Genomic DNA, 12,813 nt, shown 5'->3' on the forward strand with positions numbered 1-12,813 from the left:
AGGAAATACCTCCTATTACCTCACAAATAGGTGGAACCTAAACCCACGAAACGTAGGCAATATCTCTATTTTAACATACCCTCTTAGATAAAAAGAGATGTCTGTAGATTCTGATATCAGGAGATCTTTTCTGTCGGAAGTTGTGTGCGATTTCCTAGAGACTCCGCTACTGCTATTTCACTCTAGGCTTTGCGTACGGTTGATATCACCCAACCCGGTGGCAATGCTCGCTAGCAAATTGAAAACCAACATCAACAACGACCTTGACTTCCACATCATCGCGAAATCGACGCGCGAAATATTTGGCTTCATCTGCGGAGGCGAGTTCGGGCTTGTCGTAGGCTAGCTGTTCAAGATACAAAGTATCGTATTGGATAAACCCAAATTCGTCACGGGGCAACTTGGAAGTGATAAGAGGTCCGGGATCCATAACCAAGTATACTCGCTTAAGGGCATGGAGCCATGGCTCCCAATGTTTTAATTCACGATAATGTCGTTCATCCATCGTAATCGCGAGATTCTGTACGAACCGGTGATGGGTTTCAAGGAAGCGTATAGTAGGTGTCGCTGAAAAGCTTATACAATAGGCTAGATCCGTATTCCAGTTCGGACACCCCACATAGTAGCATGGATGTCCCATCTTCCGGGCTACTTCATATGATTCCTGATTGATGTTGTCGTATGGTCGGCAGCACCGTCTATTGGAGTCGGCCAGAAGAGGAGTAGAAATCGGCGGAGGAATACAATAAAGATCGAACTTCATTGTATCGAGTTCCGACTTTCTATCCCACCAGTCAACGATGGGGTGGATACGAGTAACACCGTCGTGCTCATGAAGAAAGTAGAAGCGCCAGATAATGGCACGCAGTTCGGGTGGAAGTTTTGAGAAGCAAGAGAAACTACGGTTGGCTTGTTTTGCAGAGAGGATCTCTACTTTTGGCGTAGATCTAGCGCATCCTGGCAAAATATCCTGATATGTTATCTTAAAGGTAAATTCCATCGTGTGAATAGATTGGGGGATTTATCTCTGAAATAGGAGAGACTGGAAAATCTCCTGAGATATCATCGGTGTGCTTGCTCCTTATGTACCAAAGGCCGGTCGATCACCTTGAATAGGGGCTTTGTTTTGATATCTGGTGATCCTTTCGCGAGATATGTGTATGCATGTTGAGCAGTATTAATATCTTTGTGGATAGTACCCCTTTGGCGATTAGATTTCCGAGCCTCTTTCTAAATTTCCTGCCTAGTTCCGTCACAAAAACTACCGAACAGCCAGTATAGGCACTCACGGAACTTGGAAACGCTCGCCTCGCATGGTAGCTCCCCCATGAAAGGCTGGTGAATGAGGAGATCGATGCTCCTTAGTAGCATAAGAAAGAATTCTACTAACAATCGTTTACTATGGAGCCTAAATAAGAGTGAATAAACCTGATAATTGGATTTTTCTATGATAGGAGTGCGATATTGAAGAACATGCAGTAGCTGGGAGTTTTCTTAGGTATCCCCGTGTACCACAGTTTCAGAAAGCCTTAGACGTTGATCTCCTTTATACTAGAAGTCTCCAGGCTCTTCAAGGCATGCCTGAAACACCTATACTTAAGCCGATTATTTGGGAATCATATTGATTATGGGCTGATACGGAAACACTTTGGATTTATTCAGAAATGTATCATTATAATAGAGGACGTTTCAACAAAGGGTTCTTAGAATTGAAGTGCCCCCTGACTTCAAAGCAACTACATGAAACCATTTATGTGAAGTACTGTATCATAGGTTTTTCAGCTGCTGTCCCTTTTGTGTCCATAATATTTCTTCTCCAGAAAAAAAGGGAATTATAATGTATGTCGTATCCTCATATGCTCAAATCCATACCCAGCACTTGCTACGCTAACCCACGCTGGTTTTATCCACGCCAATACATTGTATCCGTTTCATCATATTCCGTATAAGTTCATCTCAAGCCTCGCCAACCCTCCGGGCTTCTTCGTCTGCTTCCTTATCAATTTCATCTACCTCGTCCTTACTGAACGCCTGGCTGAACTTGACCCAAGGGCCGTGGACCAACCCCGTGCCCGCGCCGACTAGGATACCCAAGCCGGTAGTAGGGATAGCAACTAGGCCGCTGACCAAGGACCCGACTGTTATGCCGAGTCCACCAGCGATACCAGCCCCTATACCGGCACCAGCAGCACCACCCTGCATCCAGCCGGTCTCGAGCCGCTTCGCCGTTTTCAGCAACTTGGCGGCATTCCTGTCTAGCTTGCGGGCCTGGAATTTCAGATCCTCAGCAATTGCAGGATCATCTGCTTCGTCGGCTTGTTTGTGGAGTCGAACAGACTCTTCTTGTAGCTTCTTAGACTCTTCGATACGTGTCGTAATTTCTTCTAGAAGCTTTTCTTTAGTCGTTGGCCTTTTCGACTGGTCCTCCTTCCCTTGTTGTCTATCCACTTCCGCCATGGTCGATTTGAGCTCCCCCACGTCGTGACTCCCAGTAACAGCTGTGAATAGGGGGCCTTCAGGGGCAGAGCACTAGCCTCATCTGTTTAGGGAAGGTTCCTCTTTTGGAAGTAAGTCCCAGTTATTGTGCTGTGGCTTGATAAGGTGAGGCTCCATTCTACGAGGAAGGACGTTGTTTCGCATGTGGAGATAGCGAAAAGGTTAAAAAAAAGTTGTGGCGTTCTATGACGTCGTATAGAATCACTAGTTACACAAAAGTTTGCAAGACTCAGCGATCTATTGCTCTTAGGTAATCGGCGAATGACTGCATTTCTAGGTGGTTGTTACTAAGTAATAGCCCTGGAGGTAATAGTCGAATCAATTGATGTTGGCTATAAATCTGTAACCTTGCTATCTCATAATAGTAAATAGTTTGAGGCGGGTGTACGGAGACCAATTGAAGCGGCCGAAGCTAACCAGTTCTACTGATATCGTAAGATCGATCTGAGCTTCATTACGCACATAGCAGACACATGTGATGAAATGATGTCAGCCGCTAGACAGCTGTTACCGAGAGAATCAGAATATGACGAAAGATTCAAAGTTCCCCAGACTTGTGACTTCCAAAATGCCCCAACTGCCGCCACTAATAACCTAATCATCGCTATTATGTAATGACTTGTTATGTGCATAAGACGAAGCACTTAGTAATCCCGCCAATCATTTAATTCTCCCATTCTCCATGAAACAACATAAAACATAGCATAATTTATCCCCCGATTAATGACAACCCGCATTGACGACTTAAAATCGATCATTTGACACGCTTTGAAACTAATAATAGCTCCATATAAGGTACATAATACATAGTACGACTGTTAGGCTCTGACCAATGACCATTTCGGCGGGTCCGTCATTTAATTATTGCCATCATTTTATTCCAGGCTCATGTCCTTACTAAGAACTGCAACAACACCGTCGCGTTGGGTTCTCAACTGGGCAACCCGATCCCGTGACTGTCTCGAGCGCCAGATCTTCCCGAAGTCTTAACCGGCGAAGATGCGAAGATTTTTGGGAGCCTCTGAACCGTAGTTCGCATTAGCTTGGATTCCAGGATTAGTCATTTGATGTGGAGATGTATTTCAAGTATTTCCTTTCATGTATTTCGTGTACATGACTACATTTGACCTTGTATGTTCATTTCCTTAAGTTCTATCACCCCTGTTTTTGATTTTATTGTAATTGATTTTAATATTTTAATATTTTAATATTATTTATTTATTTATTGTTCTTGGGAGAAGCCATGTACCATCGTATTCCATGTACTCCATCGATCATCAGCGGGATGATGTTCCGATCAGATATCACACAATCATCACACACCTCTCGAGGCACGTACGCATAGAGGATTTGCCAACAGTTTATCACATAGCTTCGGTGTCTCTTTTCGTATCTTATTGCATTGAATGACTTGTCTTAACTAACAATTATCTATATAGGTATGGAGTAGAAAATTTATCACGATTATACCAATAACGAACATGTTGTAAGCATATCTTAAACAACAAACAAACAATTCGACAATCTGACAACCTAACGACCCGACACCCATAAAGTTGTTATCAACGGAGTGAACTCCGAGGAGATCAGAAGGCGAACCCATTATCATGGCTCTGGGAGGGCTGGGGATAAAGGATCCTAGTCACGCTAACATGGAACCATGTCTCTATCCACCGACCATACAGAAGAAACCCATCAATGGCTAGGAATAAAATAATAAAAAATAAAATAAAATAAAGCAGAATAAAATATTTTCGATAAAATAAACTATCGAGAATATTCGATGACACCACTGTTCCCCGTCTCACGCACGGCCTCTTCATGGGCAATCCTAACCCATATCTCTGAACTTGGGACGATTGGGATACCGTATCCTGTTTTGCCCTAGCAGCGTAGGGGATTGACATTGAAATGACACCAACGGGCTCTCAGACGACCTGTTAGTGTACCCGCGGGGCGGATGGGCTTCCGGCGACAAGGGCTTCGCGCGATAGTCGAGCTTGTCAAAACCCAGCCAATTTCTTCAACCCGCTCTCACTTCCTAATGCGAACGTGAGACCCGTTAGTCATGAACTACACCATCCTCCTTGTAGGAGAGCTAGAAGAAGCGACCGACGCTTAGCTTAGCCGACGAGCTTACGCGCAACCACCACACCACACCTTCTAGAAGGAAATTCGAAGCGTTCGGCGCTGTTCCTGACACTTTGACAGGAGTGTATTTTCGCCGAAATCTGTTGTTTCGTTAGGCGGAGTAGTGCCTCTTCCCACCAACCACGTCTTCTCCCACCCGCCCCTGAAACCCCTCGTCATAGCGATCATGTGGAGTTCCCATTTAAAGCTGTCGACTATCTCTGAAGACGCCATTCCGAAAGCAGATTTACTCGCATGAAGCCTTGGAGGACGCCGTGTTCTAGAGCGTCGATTGCCCTATGCTTCATCGTCGTTATCGCGCCCGTCCATGAAGTCATATCGCATCGAGGAGCTATGCTCGATCAGGTGTCTTCCCCAGGTTCGCAATCACGGGGAAGTCACCGGATGCAAGTGCGGCACTCTAGCAATTCGCTACGTAGTGCTACTACGTACTCGGGAGTGCCGTGCTGTGTAATATCATGTGGCGTTTCGTCTCTCCGTCGTAATTAGCGAAACATAAGTCTATTACTAGCAGTAAGCGACCCAGGCCCTTGGATTTGCCTGTGCTTGTCGATGCCCAAGGTGGTTCTGGTGGATATGAGCCGCCCGATCAAGCGATCCCAATTGCGCGGCACCGGCTCGTACTGGAGAGAAGCGTAAATAATGGAGAAAGTTGGTTTCGGAGCCCTTGACAAGACGATATACATAGAAAGTACTCGGGTCAAATCAAGGACCCTACTATGTAGATGACGAATTCCACTCTGCCAGGTACGCGTATCTTCAAGCCACTATTAGTTACATGCTGAGATGTAAAACATAGCTAGGTGAGGCCAAGAGCGAGTGTCCACTCCCCTTACATACACAATGATGAAGTCAAATTGAAACGTAGCCATCGCTAAGGCTTCAGCCCTTACAATAATTCCCGAGTAAATGGACCTACTATTCAATAGCACGCCTTGGACTCGTGGCAATTATCCACTTGGGAGTGGTATTACATGTAGTTATGCATAGAAGGAAGGTAGTAATTGTCTTTGGCAATACCAAACTGTTGGATAGGTTTCACGTGGGCATAAATCCCCCATGTCGATCAATAGTTGTGAGGTTATTTCACAAATATGGGCTTGGATATCGAAGAAATGACCTTGAGATAAATTCAAATAAATATATTTAAATATTTTTTATTATTGAAATGTCAAAAAACACCCCTGTTTATTCGAAGTTTAAGTGAAAATAAGCGTTATCTCCTTGTCAGGGAACCATCATCCTGCAAAGGCACCAACAATGGGTCCTCGCAGCCATTACCATATTCATCCTCTGCGTACTTCGTAATAGGTGTGTTCAGAGACAAAGCCAAACTAAACAGATCCCTAACGGCAGTTTGGAAGCTATATAAAACACAGAGTTATACCAACTAATGCCATATTGTTGCTAGCACAGCCAATAATGGACAATGATTTACAAACGTGCATATATATAGTATACGTGTGGTAGCATGGCAGTAAAAAAAGCCATCTGCATTGGGATATAATAAGAGTCTATGGGATCTAGTTAGTAATCGGCTACGGCAGTGTGAGACCTTCGCTGGATCCTTCTGCGAACGAAAGAAGCAAAAAGGAATGAAACACACCATGATGAATTATGCAGGGACCAGCAAAACAGTAACTCCGATGGAACCAACCCATGTGGCATTATCATGTCAAGGATTTCAACTAAGGACCCAGTGACCAATGAATAGCGTTATTATCCCCCCCCTTGCTCGAGACTAACTGATGTTTCCCTCGGTGAGAGGCGTGACTGGCTTGAAGCAGTCACCTCTTTCTGGAAGAGGAAGGTAAATAAGCTTCTCCCTGCCTAATTCGTCCTCCCAATCCTTGATCATAAGATACGTGACCCCCAAAGGGAAGCCCCCCAATCTACAGCGCTCACTGCTCACGTTTTGCTTTTGATTTTAGGTTCCTGTCAGCACTGTAAGAAGCTTAAGCAGGGCCAAGCCAATGAGATCGCAGCCCTTCCCGTCCCGCGCCCTACGGATATTACCGCACCGCCACTGCGTGACACGGCTCGATGGCGCGACGGCGGGATGGGGGATTTGGGGGTGAGAGACGGGAGATGGGGTACTCGTCATCCCGCGTAGGATTCTGATAATCACTAATTAGATTCTGTACAGTATTGTATGTATGTACATCATAGAGTTGAGAGTCGGTGTGTTGGTTAGTAGGTAAAGTAAAGAGAGTCAGTCCGTAAGAACCGTGCATGAAAGTCAATGGCTTAACAAATCAACAGATCATTATCCCACCAACACCCTTAAACAACGCCCTGAATGATATTCCAAATTGACACGCATATCGCGGCTTACCTAACCTCCAACAACTTTAGTGAGAGGCACATGCGGCGCACTTGGATGTCGTAATGAGGAGGCTCCTCTTTGGGTCCCGTGGTAAGACCTATGGATTCTTATCAATTTTGGCTCCGCGGAATACTGGATTCAGTCTGTCAGTGCATCTAGCGGAGACAATTCCTATTGTCGATCACCTGATTGGATTTGGCTGCAAGTTACTGTCGCCTCCCCGGATTTGCATCGGCATTTGAGTACTTTGGTACACATGTAGGGGGCGATAAATGGGATTGGGTCGTTGCTACGGGACGACGAATTCGGTACACCTTGCAGGTCTGCGAAACGCGCTTGGCAAAATGGGACATCGAATTGCCATTCCATGATTCCATACTGCGTACAAATTATGCACTAGCACACCGGTCGTATTGCATGATGTAGGTACTTATGCAATGGGAGATATGTATTACATAGGAGGCTGACGCCCTACCACAAATTCACCACTGCTGTATCATCCATCGTGAACGCCACCGCCGCCCGCGTGGATTGCTTATCTATTATGTCCTTTTGCCAGGCAGCCAGGCACCAGTTGGTACTAGGTAATCTCTCAGCCAACACTGACCGACGAACACACCGGTGTTGGCAAAGGATCTCAGATACGAACGCCGCACGAAGCCACCCCGACGGCCCGGGCCAGCGCCACAGATCCAAGATCGAGTGCTCTTTCATTTCCATCGGGTAAAGCACCAACCCAACCAACCAACAAGTTACACACAGTATCCGCATTGCATCTAGATTTCGTCTATCTACTATGTATCTCTCTTTCCTGTCTCCTCAACTGTTCGAGATATCACAAAATGGCGGAGTCGTGCATCCGCAAATATGATAGGATCGTAAACGAACGGATGGAGTCGTCGTCCCGGGCGTTGTGAACAAAACCCATAATTTAACATACCCGAATCCAAGACGTTGGGTTCGATGAGCGCTGGGGGAAGGGCCGATACGCTATGCCGTACGCTGTAGATGCTGGAACACAGCCGCCAGGGCCACGTCCTCGGGCTCGCCACGCGCGAAGACTCCAGGACGACCGTGCTGCGAGCGTGCCCCCTTCGCTTGCGGATGCGCCCTATTAGATTTACCTAGGTACGCCGCACTATGGTAGATGGGCTTAATATGGCGGGTAAGAAGTTTAATCAGCATTATCGCCAATCTCCCTTGACCCGTCCGTAACGTCTGTGGAGTTTTTCTACATAGTACATACTGTAGGTAGGGAAGAAGCTTAGACGTAAATTGTTCTCGTTGGTCGGCTATCGACGATCGAAAATGGAAATAGGCTCGCGAAAGTCGCGACTATGCCTTGTTCTTTACCCTATCCGGTACGTCGGTACATGCGCAAAGTTCCCGGTCAGAAATGATGTCGCGATCATTTTTCTTGTTCGCGAACCAGGGGACTGGAGCAGCAAGACCAGGGGAAATCCGTTCTGCGGCTCCGCCAGTAATGCGACGCTGGGTTCCAGGCGGAAGGAAACAGGATGCATCCGGGCGGTCTGGGACAGGGGGGATAGCTCCCGGTTCGAACCAGGGAACGGTAGTTGATAAATGATAAATGGAGAAGAGGCTCGTTTTGGGAAACCAAGGAGCAGGAAAACACTCCGTTCTCAGCATCCGAAAGCTGGCGAGGCTGGTCCCAAGGCCGTGGCTTGGGATGAGAGTTCGCATGGGCACTCTGGAGAAAGCTGGAATATGATGTGTCGCTGTCGCTTCAGGGATAATTCAAGAGTACATTACAGGGGCTCACCGTACACGACATTTCGCTTTTCACCGATGTAAAGTACCGATGCAGAGGCACCGGGATGGGTGGAGGCGAGATATACAGGGACTGTAAAATAGGTAAAAAATAAAAATATTCAATTTTTAATATTTATCGATATTTTTTTATTTCTTCTGTAGAATACAATTAAATAAAATATTCCGATAATACTCTCTGGTATATCCTCTGGACGGCAAAGCTGACACCGAGCAACCCCGAGTCGTCACATTGTCAATGCTTTTGCTTACCAACTGCGATACTTCGTTTCGAGGTGAACGAGGCATATCATCCTGTAATATGGAGTTATGTTGCCACCCTCGAACCGAGGGCTCATAACGGCAAGTTGCCGATGCGTGATGTGTCTTCAGCAAGAGTCGTGATCGATCGAATACTGTTTAGGGCTGGAGGTGAAACATTGTACTCAGATGATGACGCTGTAGTACAAGATGGAATCCAATGAAGAACGACCCTGCCGTGAATAATTGTCCGAATAAATATTATGCTAACAGCCATTGTGCATTTAACGCCACCGGAGCATCTGCATAGGTACCAACATGTGGCGTTTAAGACTTCTCGGCGCTTGATATCCCGGAACTAGATGCTATATCGAAGTTGACAATTAGCTCAACTAGTAGGATGTTGGTGTATCTACCTATTATGAAGAGGCTTTTAATACAGAATCCATATATCCGTGGCTACCTATTTGAGACCTACATAACTTCCAAGATATGCCTAAGCCGAGAGAGGGGGGATAACCTAACATACCCCCCTGTACATAACCTAAACAGCTAGCCCTCTTGGGGAATGCCGATACCCCCTTTAGATCGCTTAGCTCCAGATGAGCTATCATGTACCACGATCATATCCATATATACAAGCCTAGTGGGAAAGGGGGTCGCTCATATGATTGACTACTCGTATATGACAGCACAATCTCTCCCCTAGATCTAGACTGAAGGAATTAGGACATGTAAAAGTAAATCTGAAGCTGAATATTGGTTAGAATGCTCCTGTAGATAGCCGTAGCGTCCATGAACTCTTCCGAGTAGATACTAGGTAAAGAGGAAAGGGGTAAGGGTTTCCGCCTACTAAGTAGAACCACGCCAAAGTACCTTGGAGATCATAGTTAACAACTATACAATTGAAAGGTATACTGATGCCCAGGTAAATAGCCCGAGATCACAACAACTATACATGCTGCTAACCGAATTGCACAGGATAAACCAGCACAACAACTCCGACCCCTATCCCGCAGCACACGGAACAGAACATCACCACCCCAACCGCAAGCAAACCAACACCCCCCCTAAACCCATCTCTCCCTCGCCCCCTCACTCCCCCCAACCCGTCTAAACTTCCTCTTATCCTTCCTACTCATGACACCCTTATCCCTGGTCCCCTTCCCACCCTCCCAGAATCCCCTCCCCCTCTTCCCCACCACCGCCCTCCCACAAAACCCACAAGCCTCAACCGCAAACCTCTGCTCCCGACTACACCACCCACAAACCATCTTCTCCGCTCTTTCATACACATGATCCTCGGTCTCATCATGACACCGATCACACGCATGCACCTTCCCACAGCACGCGAACCGGAACCAGCGGTACGAGCGGCGGTAGTGCGGACACGTGCCGCGTTGCGGGAGCGGTTCGCCGAGATGCAGGCCGAGGTGTTCGACGCGGCGTCGGTGGGGGTCTGGCGGCGGGGGCTCGGTGCCGGGGGTGATGGCGAGGAATTTGATGGCTGGGAGTGTGAAGTGGAAGCGTGAGTGGCAGTTTCGGCAGATGTTGATGATTTGCTCGCCTTGGACTGCGAGGAGTGGGTGGCTGGGCTGCGAACAGTGGCCGCAGGTCGGGGTTAGGGTGCTAGGTGGGGTGTTAGCATGAGATCTTGTGTGGATAGATAGATACTAGGTAGATTCATTTGTAGGTAGGTAGTAGTAGGTAATGCAGGTACGTAAATGGGAAACAAAGGGGCAAGGAGGGGGGAAAACACACCTAGGCAGCATATCGCTGACGGTACAGCCAGCTACATCGATGAACCCGGCTCTAGCGGAGTTCTGATGCACCAACTCCGGCCGGAACCTGTACGCCAGCGACGCCTTGCATTTCGTGCAACTACCCCTCTGTTCCACATGTGGCTTCAGATGTGACGCCGCGTTCGTCATCTTGCATCGTAGACACTTAACTTGAAGGCATAGGTCCGCTATCTCGAGGAGGTCGACGCGGTATAATTCGACGTTGGGGAACGATATCGCGGTGCCCTTCTCGACGTGCTCTTCGCCGTGTGGGAATACTAGACTATTACTCTGGACCTTACTTCCAGTGTCGACGGCGGCACCACCGTCGGACTCGTCATCTGAGTCCCAGTAGTCGCTATCAGAATCTTCTGATCCTTCAGCAGCGTTGCCGATATCCCATTCGGGAGGACGAGGAATGACATGAATATGGCTTTTCTCATCGCCACCGACACCAACATTCGCAGAAGCTTTCTCCTGTTTGCCTGTACCATCACCCGACTGGCTCTCGTGGGGGATAGTAGATTTAGACTTAGATCCTACGCCGCATTCTTTAGCTATCAGGTGCATCGAACACGCGAAGTGATTCAAATGCGTCGTCAAGGGGAAATGTTTCTGCTCAGCAGCCTTCTTCGTGAATGCTTCCTCCAGAGGCTCAGCGTCCTCTGATGATACATTATTGATGAGTATCTTCGGCGGTTGTAAAGGGTAAAGTAAGGGAACGATTAATTGGACTGTTTGGATAAACTTCAACGGAGAGGGTAATTCTGCTGGATGAGTAGGTCGTAGACGTAATGTATAAACTACCCCGTCTGCCGATTTCTTGTAGAAAGGCACCCGACGCATTCGCGCTTCGAGTCTCCCGGTGTCCTCGGCTCGTCTCGCTCTTGCCTCTACGATCTGTTCTTCTGTAAAAGACTCCTCTGGCACGTAGGGCTTACGGGGCGCTGGTGCTGGCTTCAGCGGTGTCTTAGCTGCTGATATTGAAGTCTCGCCTAATGCAGTCGATAAACTATCGAGATGTCGTGTATCTTTGAAGGATACCATAGTTACAGTTTCGACTTTTCGCTCAGAAAGGAATCCTTCGAGATTTCTATCCAAGGCATTGATTAATGCTAGAAGGGTGAAGTCGTGACTATCCCGAACGAGTTTATCCCATCCTTTCTCGATGTTAACGGCAAATCCGCGAGGGATATCCTTATTCTTTACACGAAGAACGGGAGGTTTCTCTGGATATGATGCTGGAACCTGAAGTTCGCATTCTAGATGATCCAATTCAAAAGGAAAATCCGGATCAGATGGTTTGAGTTTAAAGAAGAGATTTGTTGTACCGTTTTGCAGCGTATTTTGGATAGGAGAATAGCGCCTCTTCATTTGGTCGAGTTGATACCTTCGCGGATCCTGGGACTGAGATTCCGGCGTTGGTCTTGATACAACATTACCAACCGGAGGACTAGCTACAGCCTGCCTGCCATCGATGGCTCCTTCAGGGATATTTTTTGTTGAAATCATGATAAAAAGGGGGTTTATCGTGTAAGAAGAAAGGGGGGATCGGGATATCAAGTGGAACCTCCTTTAATTTGTAGAATCAACTAGAGCAAGAGGCTCCTTGACTGAATGTCAATAAGTGACGTGAAGGAGAAAAATGGATCCTTACGTTTGAGTCGAGGGGAATATGCGAGACATCTGTATATTTGTTTATGTATCTAGGTACTTGAGGCCGATGACTCAACCCAAAATTGATGGCTACTAGGTACGAAATACGAAGACGTCCCGTGATTCGTCGCCACTCTCATCCACCAGTCCGGTTCCATTTGTGGTCCGTGCACCAGATGCTAACAGTTACATAATCGTCTTCTTGAGGGGAATAACTAAGATAGATTCCAACGACCCGGCTTGCACATTAATAAGTCAGTCCTTCGTCTGCGAATACTCATCTACTCCCCTGGCTCACCTTAAAGCCACATAACTCCGTAAAGCTGCAAATCTGCATTGTGATGCCGAGAACCACATGCTATGAAGATCGCC

The 12,813-nt window shown here is 47.1% G+C and overlaps 3 protein-coding genes across 3 annotated transcripts; 1 reads left to right on the top strand and 2 right to left on the bottom strand.

Moving 5' to 3' along the window:
• Positions 1 to 1,849: 1,849 nt before the first annotated feature.
• On the bottom strand, positions 1,850 to 2,788 carry GGS22DRAFT_154827 (uncharacterized protein). Its single transcript, XM_047960108.1, has one exon. It carries the CDS (start codon positions 2,455 to 2,457, stop codon positions 1,957 to 1,959), a length of 501 nt encoding a protein of 166 aa, XP_047821844.1. The 5' UTR covers positions 2,458 to 2,788; the 3' UTR covers positions 1,850 to 1,956.
• Positions 2,789 to 4,246: 1,458 nt separating this feature from the next.
• Positions 4,247 to 5,784, top strand: GGS22DRAFT_154830 (uncharacterized protein). The gene has a single exon (XM_047960109.1). It carries the CDS (start codon positions 4,882 to 4,884, stop codon positions 5,134 to 5,136), a length of 255 nt encoding a protein of 84 aa, XP_047821845.1. The 5' UTR covers positions 4,247 to 4,881; the 3' UTR covers positions 5,137 to 5,784.
• A 4,290-nt stretch (positions 5,785 to 10,074) lies between these two features.
• GGS22DRAFT_185395 (uncharacterized protein) lies at positions 10,075 to 12,297 on the bottom strand (the record flags this gene model as incomplete). Its single annotated transcript, XM_047964317.1, has 2 exons — positions 10,075 to 10,633; positions 10,766 to 12,297. The coding sequence occupies 2 exons, from the start codon at positions 12,295 to 12,297 to the stop codon at positions 10,075 to 10,077; spliced, it is 2,091 nt and encodes a 696-aa protein (XP_047821846.1).
• Between the last annotated feature and the right edge of the window lie 516 nt (positions 12,298 to 12,813).

Source organism: Annulohypoxylon maeteangense, assembly GCF_022496945.1.
Source record: "Annulohypoxylon maeteangense strain CBS 123835 unplaced genomic scaffold GGS22scaffold_3, whole genome shotgun sequence".
Classification (NCBI taxonomy): domain Eukaryota; kingdom Fungi; phylum Ascomycota; class Sordariomycetes; order Xylariales; family Hypoxylaceae; genus Annulohypoxylon; species Annulohypoxylon maeteangense.